Below are 18,807 nucleotides of genomic sequence, written 5' to 3' on the forward strand. Positions count from 1 at the left end.
TGTGTATATATATTGAGACCCAGCAACCCCCCAAAAGGGAATGGTGAAGATGGGCCGGGGGGAGATTACCAAATACAGTCACCAAGATAGCCTACTGCATGCTCAAACCATGGACAAAATGCAACCTTTAGAAATATTCTTTAGAAATAGAATACTGTGCGCGTGTCAAGTGCCAGCAAGTCAGCTAATTTATGGCAACCCCATAGGCAGAGGTGGGATCCAGCAGGTTCTCACAGGTTCCCGAGAGTAGGTTACTAATTATTTGTGTGTGCCAAGAGGGGGTTACTAATTGGTGATTTTGCCACGTAATTTTTGCCTTAGTTACGCCCTTCCTCTCAGCAGTAGCGTGCAGAACTTGAAGCAGTCTAGCAGGAGGTGCACCGGCGTCCGTGGCAGCCTGCACCTGCGTGCATTCGTTTCCCGCCCAAGGACCGGCGCAGCGGCTGCATCCTTGCCACAGCCCCGCCCAGGAATGCCCCGCCCCCGGAATGCCCGGCCATGCCCCTGTCGTGCCCCGCCCAGCCCCATTGGCACTACGCCACAGTTTGAATCCCACCACCATGGAAACCTGTTACTAAAATTTTTGGATACCCCCACTGGCGGCCGCCCGTACAAGGTGAGGGGGCGAAAAACTCAGATTTTGCACTAGGCTACATTCTCCCTAGCTACACCTCTGCTTGACGTTGAGAGGCAGCATCAAGGATTTGATTCCAAACTGAGGAACTGCAGGTGTTGGCTGCAAGCCAATAGTATCACAAGGTCGAAAGGCTATAACATCTGGTTTGGCCCAGCAAGGGAAGAAGAAGAAGAAGAAGAAGAAGAAGAAGAAGAAGAAGAAGAAGAAGAAGAAGAAGAAGAAGAAGAAGAAGAAGAAGAAGAAGAAGAGGAGGAGGAGGAGGAGGAGGAGGAGGAGGAGGAGGAGGAGGAGGAGGAGTTTGGATTTATATCCCCCCTTTCTCTCCTATAGGAGACTTAAGGGGCTGACAAACTCTTTTCCCTTCCCCCCTCACAGCAAACACCCTGTGAAGTAGGTGGGGCTGAGAGAGCTCAGAAGAACTGTGACTAGCCCAAGGTCACCCAGTTGACGTGTATGGGAGTGCACAGGCTAATCTGAATTCCCAGATAAGCCTCCACAGGCAGCAGAGCGGGGACTCAAACCCGGTTCTTCCAGATTAGAATGCACCTGCTCTTAACCACTACGCCACTGCTGCTCAAGCTGGAGGTTGCCAACTCCAGCTTGAGAAATATCTGGAGATTTCGAGGTGGAACCTAGAGAGGGCAGTGTCTTGGGACAAATGAACATCAGCAGTAGATGATGGCCCTCTCCAAAGCATCCATTTTCTCCCGGGAAATCAATCTCTATAGATTAGAGATCTGTTTCAATTTTGAAAGATCTCCAAGCCCCCCTGGAGGCTGGCAGGGCCTTTAGGACTGCTGGAAGGCTCCAGGAAACGAAGGGGCTCTTCTTGTAAATCCCCTCCCCACACACACACACTCACGTCTGCATCTGGTTATGGTATTTTATTCCAATTACACTTACTGAAAAATGCATTATGAAGAAATTGCTGCCAGTTGGTTCAAGCTGCTGTTTCTCGAGTGTTTGTTGAAAGAAAAAAAAGTTATCCTGCTTTGGAGACCCAATGAAAAAAAATACCCGGCGTCAAAGTTGGGAAGAGCAGATCTCTCTCTTTCTTTTTAAAATGCCTCGTTGGATACATCTTTGGATGGGGAAATATGTCAGCTCAGCCAACAGTTTTAAAAGATGATTTCCACGCTGATGGCCTTTCAGAAATCCCCTGTTACCGAGCCCCGGACTGTATTTGCTGACCTTTGGTTGTTTCGTCAGATGCATTCAAAGTAAATTCCTTTTGATCTCTTCTTTTCCATCCTCCGGATAATCAGTTTGCTTGAGAACGGCCCTGCGCTTTGGAGGGTATTGAGGCAGACCAGAGAAAGAGGAAAAGGCATTTTATTTCAAAAGAAGACATGAAATGAAGACATGATCTCCCGAAACCCTCTAAAGATCCTTTAAAGATGCTAGCCACAGATGCAGGCGAAACGTCAGGAGAGAATGCTGCTAGAACACGGCCATACAGCCCGGAAACCACACTGCGCCCAAATAGATTGTTTGCAAAATGTTTGCAAAACGTCTTCCCCCTCAAAATGATTCCTGGCAGCCATTTTGTGGTTGTTCGTTTTTTGTTTTACAGATCTGAACAGCCAGTGTACAAAGCTTCAAAGCCTTCAAAGTACTGTGATTCTCCAGGGGTCATGTCTCCGAAGCGATGGAGACATGACCCCCACCCCAAAAATATCTTTAAAAACTCCGCACAGCAAATGAAAACATTTGCAAAACATTTTCAGAAAAAGAATCGCTAGGGAACAGGATGTAAATAAATCGTTTTGAGGCTGGAAATAAAATGTTTTGGGCTTAAAACAATATAGAACTACTCAGAGGTAACATTTTATTTCCTGCCTCAAAAGGTTTTTAAGTGTCTGTGTGAAAAGGTCCTCTGTCTCAACCAATTTTTATTGCAGCCTGCAACCACAGGTCCCATGAACTCCAGCTTAAGAACATAAGAACATAAGAACAAGCCAGCTGGATCAGACCAGAGTCCATCTAGTCCAGCACTCTGCTACTCGCAATGGCCCACCAGGTGCCTTTGGGAGCTCACATGAAAAGTTGTGAAAGCAATGGCCTTCTGCGGCTTTTGCTCCCGATCACCTGGTCTGTTAAGGCATTTGCAATCTCAGATCAAAGAGGATCAAGATTGGTAGCCATAAATCGACTTCTCCTCCATAAATCTGTCCAAGCCCCTTTTAAAGCTATCCAGGTTAGTGGCCATCACCACCTCCTGTGGCAGCATATTCCAAACACCAATCACACGTTGCGTGAAGAAGTGTTTCCTTTTATTAGTCCTAATCCCCCCCCCCCCAGCATTTTCAATGAATGCCCCCTGGTTCTAGTATTGTGAGAAAGAGAGAAAAATTTCTCTCTGTCAACATTTTCTACCCCATGCATAATTTTGTAGACTTCAATCATATCCCCCCTCAGCCGCCTCCTCTCCAAACTAAAGAGTCCCAAACGCTGCAGCCTCTCCTCATAGGGAAGGTGCTCCAGTCCCTCAATCGGCGGGAAAGGTGCTCCAGTCCCCCTTCGGCGGGAAACGGCAGCGCACCCAGAAGGCAGTGTGCTCCTGCGGCTGCGCACGCATGCGCGCGCAGCCGCCTACCCCCATCCCGGGTTTACAAGGTGACCATCTGGTCACCTTAGCGTAGGAGTCAAATCACTTCAGTTTTCAGAGGGTGAGAAAAGTCCCAGCATTAGTTGCAAAATGCATATTTTGCACACAAAATACCCCCAGATTAAACTACAAGCATTTTAAATGGTCTCTCAAAGACACTGGCAGTGGGGGAGGCCCTTCCTTGCCCAAAAAGGCAAACACTTAGTACCAGCAAGTTTGCTATCTCTGGGCTGGGAAATTCCCGGAGATTTGGAAGTGGAGGAGGCTCAGCAGGACATGGTGCCACAGATCCCACCCTCCAGGGCTGCCATTTTTTCTCAAAAAGAACTGAGCTCTGTAGTTTGGATCAGTTGTCATCAGAGGCGTTCCAGGGGTAAATGGTGCCTGGAGACAAATTGCCCCCCCAGCCTCTGCCCCCCCGCCCTTGATGCCCCCAGGGTCCACCCCCACTGCCCTCGACCCTGCCCACATCACCATGGACATGGGCAAGGTCTAGGGTGCCCACCTCCCCCCCAGACTAGCCCCCCAGCCGGCAGCCTGCAGTCTTTTCTGACCTCCCCTCCAGGCAGGTCAGAAGAGACTGCAGTCCCAGCCTTGGAGACCTTCTTTTATAAGCACTGACGCCAGGGGGGTGGGGCTTGGGGATCAGGAAGGGGTTGGGGCACGCGAAATGGGTTGGGGCACGCGAAAACGAGGAGACAGCAGGACTTCCTGGTCACGTGGGGGGCTGATTTTGCGCCCCTCACGTGACCAGAAGAGTGGCGCCCAGGGACAAGGGGTACCCCTTGTCCCTAGGTAGATACACCACTGGTTGTCATTCCAGGAGACCCCAGGCCCCACCTGGAGGTTGGCAACTAGCTACAAGCATAACCTTCCATAACACAACTTCATACACCCAGTCCAATATCCATTATAGGCTTTTTCCCCCTGCAGTGGCTGAAATAGGGCACTGCTACCCTGTTTCCCCGAATATAAGACATCCCCGGAAAACAAGACGTAGTAGAGGTTTTGCCGAAGTGAGAAATATAAGGCATCCCCCGAAAGTAAGACGTAGCAAAGTTTTTGTTTGGAAGCATGCCTGACGAACAGAACACAGAAAAATAAGACACCCCCTGAAAATGAGACATAGCGCATCTTTGGGAGCAAAAATTAATGTAAGACACTGTTTTATTTTCGGGGAAACACGGTAACTACTCATCTAGATGTGCCGGTTGCCAGGCACACAGCTCTTTGTTGGGTTCAAGGTGGTGGTCAGCTGTGACTGATGATGTCACAGAGGCATTTTGCTTTCCCTGTCGCCACTGGACAAGTTACAGTCGAACTCCAGTTACAGACTGGAGAGGAGGAAGTAGCTGTCTTGCTCGCTCCCAACAAGGAAACAGTTCTGTTTTCCCAGGAGATAATATAGCGGTGAGATGGGATTCTTTCCCAAGTGGGAGGTTTCATGTCTTATTAACAGACCTCCCCCCACTCAAGCTCTGCAGGGTTGTTGTGGAGAGGGAAATGTCTCTTTTTGCCATCGATTTCTTTTAGGTTCAGGAAATTTCCCCTCATTCTCTCTCTCTCTCCTTTTAAAAAAAAAGGGATTCCACATGACTGGGGAGGGCAATGGCAAACCGCTTCATAAACATAGCTTGCCTAGTAAATGTCTTGTTGTGACATCACCCAATGGGTCCATAATGACCTAGTGCTTACACAGGGGACTGCCTTGACCTTTTTAATTGATGGATAAAACTGGCCACAATATTTCTGTGGCTTTTTCCTTCTCAGATCAGCTGGTTCTTGTATCACTTTACAAATCATAATTCTCCTTTGGATCCTAGGGATTGTTTCCACCACTGGTATGTATGTATGTATGTATGTATGTATGTATGTATGTATGTATGTATGTATGTATGTATGTATGTATGTATGTATTCATTCATTCATTCATTCATTCATTCATTCATTCATTCATTCATTCATTCATTCCACTTATATACCGCCCTCCCCCGAGGGGCTCAGGGCGGTTTACAACACGAATGCAAACAAGTGGATAAACAAAATACAATACTAAATATTGATAATCAAGTTAAAATGCAGCGCTCAGGTTTCTTAACCATTTAAAATGCAGATGGCGTTCGACCATTAAAACTCCTCTAAAACTCCTCGAAGAGGGGAACAGCGGGTCTTAGCTGTTAACGGGCACGTATAGAAACAGCTGGCCTCCCCAAAAGCCTGGCGGAATAGCTCGCTCTCACAGGCCCTGCGGAACTCACTTAGGTCCCGCAGGGCCTGGACAGCTGGAGGGAGAGCATTCCACCAGGCAGGGGCCAGGGCCGTAAAAGCCCTGGCCCTAGTGGAGGCCAGCCACATCATGGAGGGGGCGGGGATCTCCAGCAAATTGGCCTCTGCCGAACGCAGAGACCAACGTGGGACATATGGGGGCAGACGGTCCATCTTCCCTGACCAAGAGCCTTCTCTGACATCATGGGAAGGGGCTGGCATTCGTGCAATAGATCCACGGGATCAAACCCCAGATCCTTAGTCCTCCCAACAATTAGGAGCATTGTCGCTCACGTCAAAATGTTCTTCCAAGGAAAGGTTCAGTAAATGGTGGCCAGTGATTAGTGCCTACATATAAATGAGCTGCTTTTGATGCAGGAGTTCCGATAGTCATTGGGAGCAACCCAAAGGAGACCCATTCAGTAATTTCTCCCATTTTATTCAATGGGATTTTCTCCCGGAAAACTCTTCTTAGGATGGCAGCCATTGTGTCGAACCCAAGGCTCTCCCTTTGAGTCTGGTCCAGGAACTGGTCATGTGACTTGAGCCTACGTGCACTGCATTGCGCATGCACAGAACCTATGTGAATATTACTTCCTTGTGTAGATGTGGAGCGATGCTGGAGGCAATTCAGAGGGAGGAATGTTTTCATGTCAAGAGATATGATGTTTTCATCCCGTTTGTATCATTTTGACTGACCCCTTTCGATTGTCAGGAGGCAGTGGGAATGGTAGCTCTAACCCTTCTTCTGGCTCAGTGGGGACTATCCTCTTCTGCCTGCTTCTGCTTTGCCCTCTTAGAAGACAAATGTGATGATGCCTATGGAGGAGAAGTCGATCTATGGCGACCCATCTTGATCCTCCTTGATCTGAGATTGCAAATGCCTTAGCAGACCAGGTGCTCAGGAGCAGCAGCAGCAGCAGCAGCAGAAGGCCATTGCTTTCACATCCTGCATGTGAGCTCCCAAAGGCACCTGGTGGGCCACTGTGAGTAGCAGAGAGCTGGACTAGATGGACTCTGGTCTGATCCAGCAGGCTTGTTCTTATGTTCTTATGATGCCTCCCAGTGAGCATTTCACACCTGCCTGGCAGGTGGAAACAGCTGTGGGACTGGAAACTGCAGCCCTGTCCCCTTTGAAATCTCCCTTCTTGAGCACTTCTCTTCACAGAACTGGAAATTAGCCTAAATGTCTTCCACATGTCAAAAAGCGTCTTCCTTTGTGTGTGTGTGTGTGTTAACGTAGGCATTTGTTGAAAGCATATTCAAGCCACTTCACTGTGATGTATCCACATTTGACTGGTTTAGAACCTTTCTGCCCAGCACCAAGAAAATGTCTTAAGGACGGGGGGAAAATTGTGTTGTGGGGAAGAACTCTCCACAACTTTTCCCTCTACTTACAGCCAGTGGCGTAGCGCCCATGGGACAGGGGGGTGATGCTCCCAGCAGAGCAGTGGCGGAGGCATGGCTGGGCCATTGAGGGGGCGTTCCGGGGGTGTGGCGTGGCAGGGGTGGGCGATGCCATGGCAGGGGCTCAGGGCAAGTGTGTGCTCCAGGCATGGTTTCCCCTGGCTCCGCCTCTGCTTGCAGCTCATCTGCATGTCCTTTTCGTGTTTGAAGTTCATTGATAAAGCCAGTTTTTCCTGGCGATCTCATGCGTGGGTTGTTTTCTTCTCTTTCGGGGGCTGGGGGTGGTCTTCGGCTTTCAATATCTTGCAGCTGAAGATGCCAGGAACTGAACCTGAGATTTGGGTATGAAAGCAAGTGAATTATCACTAATCTATGCAACTCTATAATTCCCGAAGCCTAAAAAAAGCTCAAAATATTCTGAGGGACCCGTCTCATCCAGCACACTCTTTTTGAACTGTTACCATCTGGCAGACGATACAGGTCTATCAAAACTAGGACAAAGAGGCTTAGATACAGCTTCTACTCTAGAGCTGTGGCTATGCTAAACTCCGCGGCTTCGTGTTGATGTGTTTGGGGCTGTGTAGGGATGGGTGGAGGAAGGGGAAAGTGAGGATGATGTATGAGTCTGAAATTGTGTGCATCGAGGAATGCTGCTGTAAATTTCGTTGTGCGTGCCCAATGACAATAAAATGCTTATGCTTATGTTCCCAAGTAAAATACATTGGTCAGCGATGGGGAGCATGAGATATGTTACATCGCTCATGATAAAAAAAGAGTACTTGAAGGGTTGTGGTGGATTTTTCGGGCTGTGTGGCCGTGGTCTGGTAGATCTTGCTCCTAGACATGGTTGAGCTCAGAGATCACAGAGGGAAGTCTGTTACACCCTGTGTCCAGTAACAGACTTCCCTCTGTGATACACCTCTGAAGATGCCAGCCACATGTGCAGGCGAAACATTAGGAGCAAGATCTACCAGACCACGGCCACACAGCCCGGAAAACCCACCACAACCAGTTGAATCTGGCTGTGAAAGCCTTCGACAAGGCTGTATAAACGTTGTTCATCTAAATGAAAAGAGATGTGAAAAGTTTTACAATGTACATAAAATGGCTGCTCTGAAGGCACGAATGCATGCTGTTCTGTTCCTCCAATTAGATAGAAAGAGAATGGACCTGAACGTCGTTCTGGAGGAGACGCTCAAACGCGTGGATGCGAAATTGAACAGGTGAGGGATGTACTGGGCAGCCATTTTTCCTATTATATCTGATGTTAATTTCTATTTTGCTCCCTTTCCTAGAGACGCAGAGGGACCAATGGAATGCAACTTTCCTCAGGAACACGAAGCCTGTATTTAGACCTCATAACAAGTCCCAACTGAGCTGAGATTTGGCAGCAAGTGTGGCTTGCTGCTCTCTTTGCCCACACCCCTCCCTTTCCCTCTCCGTTTTGTTCCAACCTGGTGGTCAAGGAACGGTTTCTGGTTCGAAACAAACTGATTCCTCATGCCTGGGAATTCCTCACTTGCAGTGATTGTATATCTGCATTAAACTGTGATTCCTTGGTGGAAGGAGAGGCCAAGCCAAGATTAAACTGTGAAGCCTGTGGTGGAAAATCATAACACTAGCTTTGGGTCACGGATTCAAATGCTACTCTCGTGGTCTATAACTAGCCACAATTCATGAAATGGAAGGCAATCAGACCATCATTCTAAACACAGGGCCTTTCCCCACTTACCTTAAGCCCCGCGCTACTCGAGGAGAGTAGCGTGGGGTCCCTCGGCACTCCCCACTGAGAGGGGCGGCGACAGCGCAGCTGCCCCGACGCTGCTGCTGTCGCTCCCCTCAGCGCAAGGCATCCCTGGCGCTCTTTCAAAGGGCGCCTTTTGATGACCCCGCGCAGAGGTCAGAGCGCGGGGTCGTGGGGACGCCCGGGAGCGCGCCAGGGATGCCGCGCGCTGGGAATTGCAGGCAGCAACCCTCGGAAAAAGGTAAGTGGGGAAAGGGCCACAGTTAGTTTAATTAAACAGTGGTTTCACTTGGTTTCTGAATTGAGCAATGGAGTCCCATTTCCAAGAAAGTATGAATCAGTACTGCAGCTTTTTTATCTCTCCTGCACTTCAACATACAAATCTAGATAAGGTACAGCATGGATCTTGATTTTAAAGCTATGTAGTTCTACTTTTGGTTGTTTTCAGATGAAGAAAGGTACTAAATCACCCTCTCCACACATGCTTCATTCACCCCCTTGAAAAACTTCCTGGGCGCCATTTGTTGGTCATTCTGGGTTTTTTTAAACTTCTTCTTAGATTTGTATCTAGGAAGCTTCAAAGCCTTGTGCTGGGATTCTCTAGGGGACGTTTCTACACAGACATGACGCCCCAGAGGTGGGATCCAACCAGTTCTCACCACTTCTCTAGAAGTGGTTACTAATTTTTTCTGAGTGCCGAGAAGGGGTTACTAAAGCAACCTCCCTGCCCAATAGGGACTGGAGGTGCGTGTGTGCGGCGGCACCACTGTTTGAATACCACCACCATCGGAACCTGTTATTAAAATTTTTGGATCCCACCACTGTGACACCCGCTCCCAAATTTTAAAAAAAACCCCAATGAAAATACAGTGTGAAGCGGCCAGTGCAAACTCAGGCAACGGAGCCAATTAGGAAGTCTGGGGACTGTGGTGAGGCGTGGGAAACATTTTAAACAGATCGCACAGCAAGTGAAAATGTTTTCAAAAAGATTTCAAAAAAGAATCACTAGGGAACAACATTTTCAGGCCGGAAATAATACATCTGGGGGTAAAAATTATGTCTTGCCTGACAACATTTTATTTTTGTTGTGCAGAAAGGTTATTCTTTGTTCTTCAGGCTAGCCAGATGAATGTGCACTGTTTAAGTTGTCCTTCAGACACAGGAATACAATCTCCGCGTATGCGCTGAAGGAATTAATTCTCTCCTAATAAGAAGCTGAAAGGGGTTTTGAGCAGCTATTCAAAGTGTCCGTTTGTGTGAAAACGACCTTGCTGGGCGGCTATATTTCTTCATTCACTTCTTTTGTACTCTGTCTTTCTCCCCAGTGGTGACCCAAACCAGTTTACCCCTTTCCTGGCTGACCCAGGCCGTTCCCCCACTTTTAAAATGATGTCAGTTTCGCCTGGTCCAGGACCTTTTTGGCGCGAGGGTCGTGTTCCCCGGGCTTCCACACTGCCCCGCGCTCTCCACGGGGTCATCTAAAGGTGCCATTTTGAGCAGTGCCAGAATGACCCGCGCTGAGGGGGCGCAAGAGCAGCAGAGTCAGGGTGGCTGCGTTGTCGCCGCCCCTGTAGTGGGGAGTGCAGTTGGACCCTGCGTTACTCGGCGAGAGTAGCGCGCAGCAAACGGTGGGTGGGGAAAGGGCCCCAGTTTCTACTGGATGCTGAAAACTGAAGACAAGGGCAAATCCCAAAGGTCCAAATCTTTCTGCTGAATGGACCGAAGCTAGCCTCCTTTCTGAAACTGACAAGCAGATGTCTCCGGTCCCACACAAATCCCCTCCCAATCAGACCATATCCTGTACAGTCCCAACTCCATCAAACACTTGGGAATAGCTCTGAACTTACATGACAAATACCTGGTCTGGTCCAAACAGAACCATCCTTCATCCAAAAGGGTTTATGTCTGCCAGGATGGTCCAGGATGGAAGGAGACTGTATTGTAATGTAATCTAGGGTCCCAGATGGTCTAGGCGGGACTTCTTGAGCCTTAGCAAGCATTAGGATTTTTGTTACAATCTCCCTCACCCATTCTTGGGATTTGTTGTAGGGGAATAACGATAATGGTTTGATTTGGTGCAGGGAGTATGAACTTCAGAGGAGAAGTTTGGAGATGGAAGCTGTGATCAGGTAAGGGGTAGTTTACCCATACATCTTTATGCTTTATTTCTCCCACCCAACCCTCTTCCATTCCTGCCGTTTGTGCCCACCATTAAATGTGCTGGAGGAGATTCTTCGTGGGGAATCCACACAGAGGTTTACTCTGCTTGCATCTCATCCATTTGCTATTTCACTGTACAAAGTAGATGAATAACGTTTGTTTAGCCCAGTGATTGTCCACAACTTTGTTTTTCCTTTTTTTTTTGTTTCAAGCGGGCAGTCTGCAAAGCTACAGCAACACAAATATGCACGTATTGCAGCTTCTCTAGGAGTGCCACCATAGTTTCACAGACAGCCCCCTCAGAACAGAAAAAGAAAGGAAAACAACATGTTTGCTTATTTTATAAGCAAAAACATTTTGAATGGAATAGAATATTCCTTATTTGTACCCTCATCCAATTTATAAATTGACCATAATAACCCCACACACAAGGCTCTTGGAGAAAAAATAATATAAAAGACACTTCTGATTTACTATTTCCCAGAACATGAATTATGGGGGGCAGGGATCAAACTTAATTTCTCATTATTTATTTTTTCAATTAAGTTTTCAAAGTATTCAGCTACCTGGATAAGACATTGTAAGCAGTGATGGGATTCAGCCGGTTCGCGCCACTTTGGCAGAACTGGTTGTTAAAATGGTGCTTGTAAACAACCAGTTGTTAAATTATTTGAATCCCACTACTGATTGTAAGCCAAATATCATGTTATACTTCATTTATGTTATTAAGGAATAGGTTTTTGTTGCTTGCTTAAGTTCAGTGTAAGGGAAGACATGCATCTATAAACCTTAATTGCAGACTTCAATATTTAAGAATTCTACCCCCTCCCTCCCCCCCCCTCCCCACTTAGAACAAACTACATTCTGAGGGCCAAAATAGGCCTTACTTTTCTTCGGGAGTTGGGAGCTAGGTCTCGGAACCTTAAGCCAATAAACGGACTCTGAGGTATTGATCAGTAGTGTTTATTGATGATGCATCAAGGCACCAAAGCTTGGCAAAGCATCGAAGCACCAAAGTTAGACAAATCTGGCCTTTGCCATCCCCTTTATCCCCATTGCAAGTCCCCCCTCCTGCTTTCCCAAGAAGTCGCGAAAAACAGTCCCTGGAGCTGAGGCACCCCAAGATCGGCCGCAGATAGTGTGAGAGAGCCACCTGGCTTCCTGCCCCAAGAAATGATAGATGCAACTCTTTTTCGCCTGGGACCAGGGTGTCAGGGGAAGCCTACTTATCTACAAAGCGTGTGAAGCCATAAAGTTAAGATTAAGGAAAAAATGCCCCAGATGGTTACATATAGTGATTACATATAGCAGGCTGGTTACATATATCTTTTTGCAGTGTCGATTTGTTGTTTTAAACAATTACATTGAGTTAGGAACGCATCTCAATCACATAGATACCATTCTCCTGACATTGGGCCAGGTCTGAAATGTCATCTTGAAGATCCAAGCAAGCCCTTTTTTGCCTTGAAACTGTGGCATGGGGGTGGGGGAGAGATTCCTTCCCCTGCTGATCAAAAGTGACGCCACTCGCTCCTTGACTGGGGCGAATGGGGAGGATGGGACTGGGACCCTCCTCCCCGCACACTGCAGTCCCAAGCCACCGAGGGCTCTGATCACCTTCAAAATGACACACCTGACCCACCTTGCTAAAACAAGGCAAGAGAAGACTTAACAACTAGATGATGTCACATACCGTAGCTTCATTTGACTAGACCTTTGTCAAATGAAGCTACGGTATGTGACATCATCTAGTTCAAATTACTGACTGCCAGTTCAGGCAATCCCCAACTACAGTATCTCCACATGGATGGTTTTCCTTAAAAGTGTTGACAAATCTGCTGAAACTTATTCCTCCCAAGAACTTACAGCAGATATGCAGAGAAAGTCAACAAGGAAACAGTGAGAAGCCATTTTGGGAGGAACTCTATATGTTGTAATAACGTTAGAACTATTTAACCCCAGTCTATAATATAGAACCCACCATAATCATCAGGGGAGTGCGTTCACAGTTTTACAGGAGTCTTTGTCCTCAACTATAGTTTATGTAATAAAGACTAGCAGCAAAGGCCATTGTGGGGGAGATGCAGTGGGCCCCAGCAAAGGGTCACGGAGGAAGCATCTCGCCCCACAGTAGACTTCCAAGGGGCTGTAGCAGCCCCCACCCCACCCTTTCTCCCAGCACAACACGTACCTGGTTCTAGGTCTGTGGCTCGGGGGTGGGTGAGGTATGGCTTGGGGTAGGTCAGAAGGTGAGGATGGGAGGAAGGTGGAGAGGAGTGGCGTGCGATGGGGTGGGGTGGGGAAAGGTAACAAGGTGAGGGTTGGGGTGGGGCAAGATGGAACGGAGGGGCTTGGGGTGGTGGGAGGGTTGAAAGGGCAGGCTTGGGGTGGCAGGTTAGAAGAGGGTGGAACAGAAAGGCTTCAGGTGGGAGGACAGAAAGGTGAGGATTCTGGTGGGGCAAGGTGGCAAGAGGAGGCTTGGGGCGGCAGGAGGGTGGAAAGGTTAGGCTTGGGGTAGTGGGAGGGTTGGAAGGTGTCGCTAAGAGTCGGCAGGTGAGTAGGAGGGTGGGGGCAGGTTGGAAGGTAAGGCTTGTGGTGGTGGGAGGGTTGGAAGGTGGGTATTTGGGTGGGGGAGAGTGGCCAGGTGTGGCTTGGGAGAGGAAAAAATGGCAAGGCAAAGCGTTGCAGCTGCTCCGCATGCTCAGCCATGGCCAGTGGTCATGCAGGATGCCCAGGGCTTGGGTCCAAAGAATGCCCAAGAGAGGGAAGGCTTGGAAGAGCATATTGAAACAGATTTTTAAAAAGCTTGTGAGATTATTTGCTTCAGATGTACTACTTGTCAATCATTTGCTTTTCATAGGAAACTGGACGACACCAAAAAGTCATACTACGAAGGTCGCATGCAAAATCTTCAACAATATGCCCAACACTGTCACAACCAACGCGGACGGGCTCAGCTTGAAAAACATTTCAGGGCGCAGCTGAGAAAAGCAGAGATCAAACTCCATGAAGTAACAAAAAGAGACCTGGCAAGAGATCTGGGGGGTTCCAAGATGACAGAACTGCCTCCAATAGCAATAGACCGCCAAAGGTACACTTTTCCCAAACCCAAAGATCGAGAGGGGACCATGGAGGAACTGCGGAAAATTCTGTACCAACCAAAAGAAAAGTCCAGAATCACCAGCAAGATGGTAAGGAAGACATTTCCTGAAGTATTCCGAAAGCCCCCCAGAGTGGAAGGTTATAGACCGTTCAGGCGGCCGGCGATGCCACCAAATAAATTTGCTGACCGCAAATTTGCCGAATTCCATTTGAACGACCGGTGGCTCGATACGTCGATGAAAGACTTAAAAAGCAAAAAATCAGATATATGCATAAAAAATATAAAGCGGTGGCTGCAATCATGTATGGGAATTATGCGTGCTCATCCTGAAAGAGTCTCGCGAGACTTGCCGAGGTGGCTTGAAGAAGGCATGCTGTACATCCCAGACGCATATTCTGCGTCATCCAGAAAAGACCTGAGGGACTGGATCGAAATCTCAAAATCATATCTGAAAAGGGGAGATCCTGAAATCTGGAAGATGGGGGTGCAAGACTGGCTTTATGCCTCCATGTATGCCATCCAGGAACTGCTACTTAAACCAACTGAAGGACCCAAAGTGAGCTTGGAAGTGAAGGAGCCCCCACCAAATGAGAAAATAAGGGCATCCATACGCAAAGTGCAAGAGTGGCGTGACGCCTGGAAAAGTGCAGTCTAGGTGTATCCCTACTGAGCCTTCAGGCATGGTGAGTTCCTGAGAACCAACTGAACCGACTCGGCTCCGGCTGCCGCCCGCAGCTTGTTCCTCCTCAAAAGGCGCGGCAGCGAGACGTCAACAACGCGGGCTGGAGGAAGATGAGGCGGCCCAGTCGGTTACCAATCCAAAAACATCCTTGAGCGAGTCGAGAGGGGCACATGTGGAAAGTGGCAGCGGCAACCTTAGCGTGGAACCACCACCACGAAGGCCATGAAACAAAGAAAACAAACTCTTCTGCAAAACCCATTAGACCACCTTCCTCCTGAACTGAAGAAGGAAGGAAGAATGACACCGAGCCAACGGTTTTAATGGCTGCAGCTACACCAGCAAGTATTGCTCAATATTGCATAGATACTCCATCAGTAACTCAAGATAGCGCTCTAGATGAAATGGACACGCCTCAGAATATCACTGTGCATCTAAATCAGATTGTGCAAACAATGGAAATTGTCTACACAATGGATGACAGAGTTACGGAAGAGGAGGAAGAGGAAAAAGCAACCTTGCCTCATCACTGTGAAGATAGGATCTCTTTCCTGATAATTTGCACACAACTTGGTAATCAAGTAGATGCTGCACTTCATGAAGAAAAAGAAATATTAGAATCATGGCTTAAGTGGTTTGAAAAGGAGGTCCAGATGATGAAGGAGCTGGGTGAAGGAGAACTTCTTCCAGACTGGCAAATTCCGGTGGCTGATAAAAACATCACTGACAACATTAATAAACTAATGAACCGCATCCAGAGACCTGAAGACTTGAAGGGCCGTGTTCAAGAATCGCCCAAATATATTCGAACTTCTACGCCTAGGGAGAAGAGGAGACAATTAGGACCACCACCTGCTCTGAAGGACCCCAAAAATATTATACAAGAACTTGCTTTGAAACATGCAACTGAAGATGTGATGAATATGGTACAGGTTTTCCAAGACGACTCAGGAGCACCACAAACTACTGAATCAATGAACGATCGCATGGTAGAAATAATGGAAGTATTTGAAAGACAAACAAATAAGCTCCACAGAGTTACAAATGAACACGATGCCGTTGAAAGTAAATTACAGAAGATACAGCAGGACTTCCAAAAGCTAGCAGAAGAGAAACAGGTAATGGAGGATGAATTTCTAAAGATGAAAACTTCAGATGGAACACTAAAAGCATCAGCAGATACCAGGAAAACATTATTAGCAAAACTGGAAAAGGAAAAGGTCGTGCTCAGCCAGAAAAGAGGAAAAAGCCTCAAAAGGTAAAAGACCCTGAAGCTGTGAAAATGAAAGAAGATCTAACTATAGCACAGGCAAATATTCAGTCTCTTGAAAAAGAGAAGAAAATGCTAGAAGAGAAACTTCATAAAGTTTTAGAGGAAGCTGATCTGGCTCGGGGTCAACTGGCGGAAACACCCCCAGATATTCCAGACTGGGAGTTCCCTTATACAACTCTTGAAGAAAAAGAAAAACAGTTATCTAAGAAAACCAGAAAAGTATCAGAACTTAAAGGCAAGGCATCTGTTGAGGGAATAGGTCAGAAAACAACAGGGTTTGATATTGCGAAAGCAGATGAAGCATTACCTGGAAAAGATCACGAAATTTCCACAGCGCCCCAAGCAAAAGATGGTCAACCCAAGAAAAAATGGAGCAGATTTATCTGAACTTGAACGTAGCTCTCTTCATAAAATACCTTCTGGTGCTTCTGAAAAACAGCCCAACCATCATCCTGATGCCAAAAGGGGTGCAAAACCCAAAGAGTCTGCGGATTGGAGAAAATGACGTTCAACAGCGAAAGGTACTGGGAAAGAATCGCCTGCAGCTCTTCCACCATTACCTCCAGATCAAGAAAAGCAACAGTTGCCTGATTCAACAGATCAGCAGGCAAAATCTGTTGAGATCAGTTCAGAAAAGCAACAAGAAGTGCTTCGTGGTTGAACTTCAAGAAGAAACGCCGCCTGTCATTGAGCCAGAATCGGCAGATTTAGTTTCTTCATGCTTAACTGAACCTGAAGAATTTGTGGGAGAGTCTGAATGTTTGGAGAAAGCCACAGCTAAACCAAGAACAAGTCTAAGAACTCGGACAAGTTTCACTGGACTTCAAGAAGATGAAACGAAGGAATTGATGGATGAAGGAATGCTACAGCTTGCTGACCATTTGACGGATCTAAAGGGAATGCTTGAAACAGAAACTTTAGCTAGACTGTTGCTTGAGCCTGGCAAAGGTTTGGAAACGCTATGAGATAAACAAAAACTTCAGTTAATATGCCAGCTAGTAGCTCCAGATGGACAACAGCAAGAACAGTTTCTTAATCCAGAAGAAGGCCAAATTGTTGACGAAGAGCAAAGAGAGAAGAAACGATCTTCCTTGGCAAATATAACATCAACTCTAAATCTTTGGAATCAAGCACAGACAGAGGCTGGCCAATCAGAGGAAGAAGCTAATGGGATGGCAAAGACAAGAAGGAGGTTGCTTGCAAATGTATCAGAAGTATCATCCCTGTTCAACAAGAACTTGAAAACAAAGTTAATGAGCTGACCCCAAAAAGAAGCTTCCTGGTTTCAGCACTAGAATCAAATCTGAGAGATTTGAAAGAAGCGCAAGCTACCCAGCCATCAGAAATGAGTAAGAACACAGTAAAAGGATTACTACAAGAAAGAGCAGCATAAACTGCTTGTCTGGCGACAAATCAGCCAAAGATACAAACAGCAAAGGCTCAAGAAGCAGAACGAGCAGAAAAAGCTAAGCATGAGGAATTAAATGAGCTCTCAGAAAAAAGAAGGGTGTTTACTTGCTGAACTGGAAAAAAAATCAGAATGAATTGCAAGAAGCACCGAATCTTTCAGGGATTGAACCTAGCAGCACGAGTGATGAAAAGACAGAAGGGCTAACCGAGAAAAGAAATCTGAGAAAGCAACCTTGCCTCATCACCGTGATGATACGATCTCTTTCCTGATATTTTGCACACAACTTAGTAATCAAGTAGATGCTGCACTTCGTGAAGAAAAAAGAAATGTTAGAATCATGTTAGAAAAAAGAAATGTTAGAAGCATGGCCAATCAGCCCCTGCTGATTGGCCATGCTGGCAGGGGCTGATGGTCATAAGTGGTTTGAAAAGGGGGTCCAGATGATGGCGGAGCTGGGTGAAGAAGAACTTCTTCCAGACTGGCAAATTCCGGTGGCTGATAAGCAATCCCCATCAAATACTAATAGTTTTTGTGCAACTATATAAGACCGTGGGTTGTTTTGTCGGTTGTTTAATTTATTGCACTGTGGTCTTGCCTTGCTCCACAGATTTCAGACTTCACCACCCCAAGGACCCTCATTTTGAAGTAAATTTCTTTGCAGACCTCCAAATCTATTGACATATTTGTATTGGAAGTGGGGAATTGAACTGCAAAGTGGACTCTTCTACCCAAGAGGAATACCAATTGCACACTTACAGCAGGCAAATCCCCATCTGACCTTGCACCTATGCTCAATAAAAACTTTAAAGTGATGACCCTTCATTCAACAATGATCTAGGAATTTCTCCAGTTTCTATGGTATTTATCATAGAGACTGGAAAATGTTGCACAATCTCGTTTCCCATATTTCCTGCCCACCAAAATCTCCTGGGGGGTTTCTTTTTAAAGAGTACTTAGTCCACATCCTATAATATCGTTATTATATTTCCCTCCCAGTCTTTATCCACAACTTACCTAGGGCCACTGAACCCTGAGTAGGGCATGCTGAAGAACTGCATTAGTACACTTTTAAAATAGTTTTTACTAAAGCAAAATGGTGAGGGGTCAATGTACCCCCCCTTTCTCCCTCTTGGCTTGTGGAAATGCTGGTAGGATATGGCCCAGGCTTATCTGGGGAATTCAGATTAGCCTGTGCACTCCCACACACGTGACTGTAATAATGAAGATAGCAAGGTCAATAGGTGAGGGCATCTGAATAGAAGTAGCCTGGCATGTGAGTAACAATGAAGTATGTAGCATGTGAGTAACAATGAAGATAGCAAGGTCAGATTCAGACGCCCTCACCCATTGACCTTGCTATCTTCATTGTTACAGGTATATATACTCCACTTGCTTTCCTTTCCTACTATCAGATCCTCTGAAGATGTCAGCCACAGATGCAGGCGAAACGTCAGGAGAGAATGCTGCTAGAACACGGCCATACAGCCTGGAAACCACACAGCACTCCAGTGATTCCGGCC

At 46.9% G+C, this 18,807-nt stretch overlaps 1 protein-coding gene across 1 annotated transcript; it reads left to right on the forward strand.

Annotated features, from left to right (window-relative positions):
• Positions 1–15,007: 15,007 nt before the first annotated feature.
• Positions 15,008–16,263, forward strand: LOC125440579 (coiled-coil domain-containing protein 7-like). The gene is given in 2 exon segments (XM_048510447.1): positions 15,008–15,794; positions 15,797–16,263. Coding segments are annotated over 2 exon segments (1,254 nt in total).
• Positions 16,264–18,807: the final 2,544 nt, after the last annotated feature.

The sequence above is a fragment of the Sphaerodactylus townsendi genome, linkage group LG11, assembly GCF_021028975.2.
Source record: "Sphaerodactylus townsendi isolate TG3544 linkage group LG11, MPM_Stown_v2.3, whole genome shotgun sequence".
In the NCBI taxonomy this organism is placed as follows: Eukaryota; Metazoa; Chordata; class Lepidosauria; order Squamata; family Sphaerodactylidae; genus Sphaerodactylus; species Sphaerodactylus townsendi.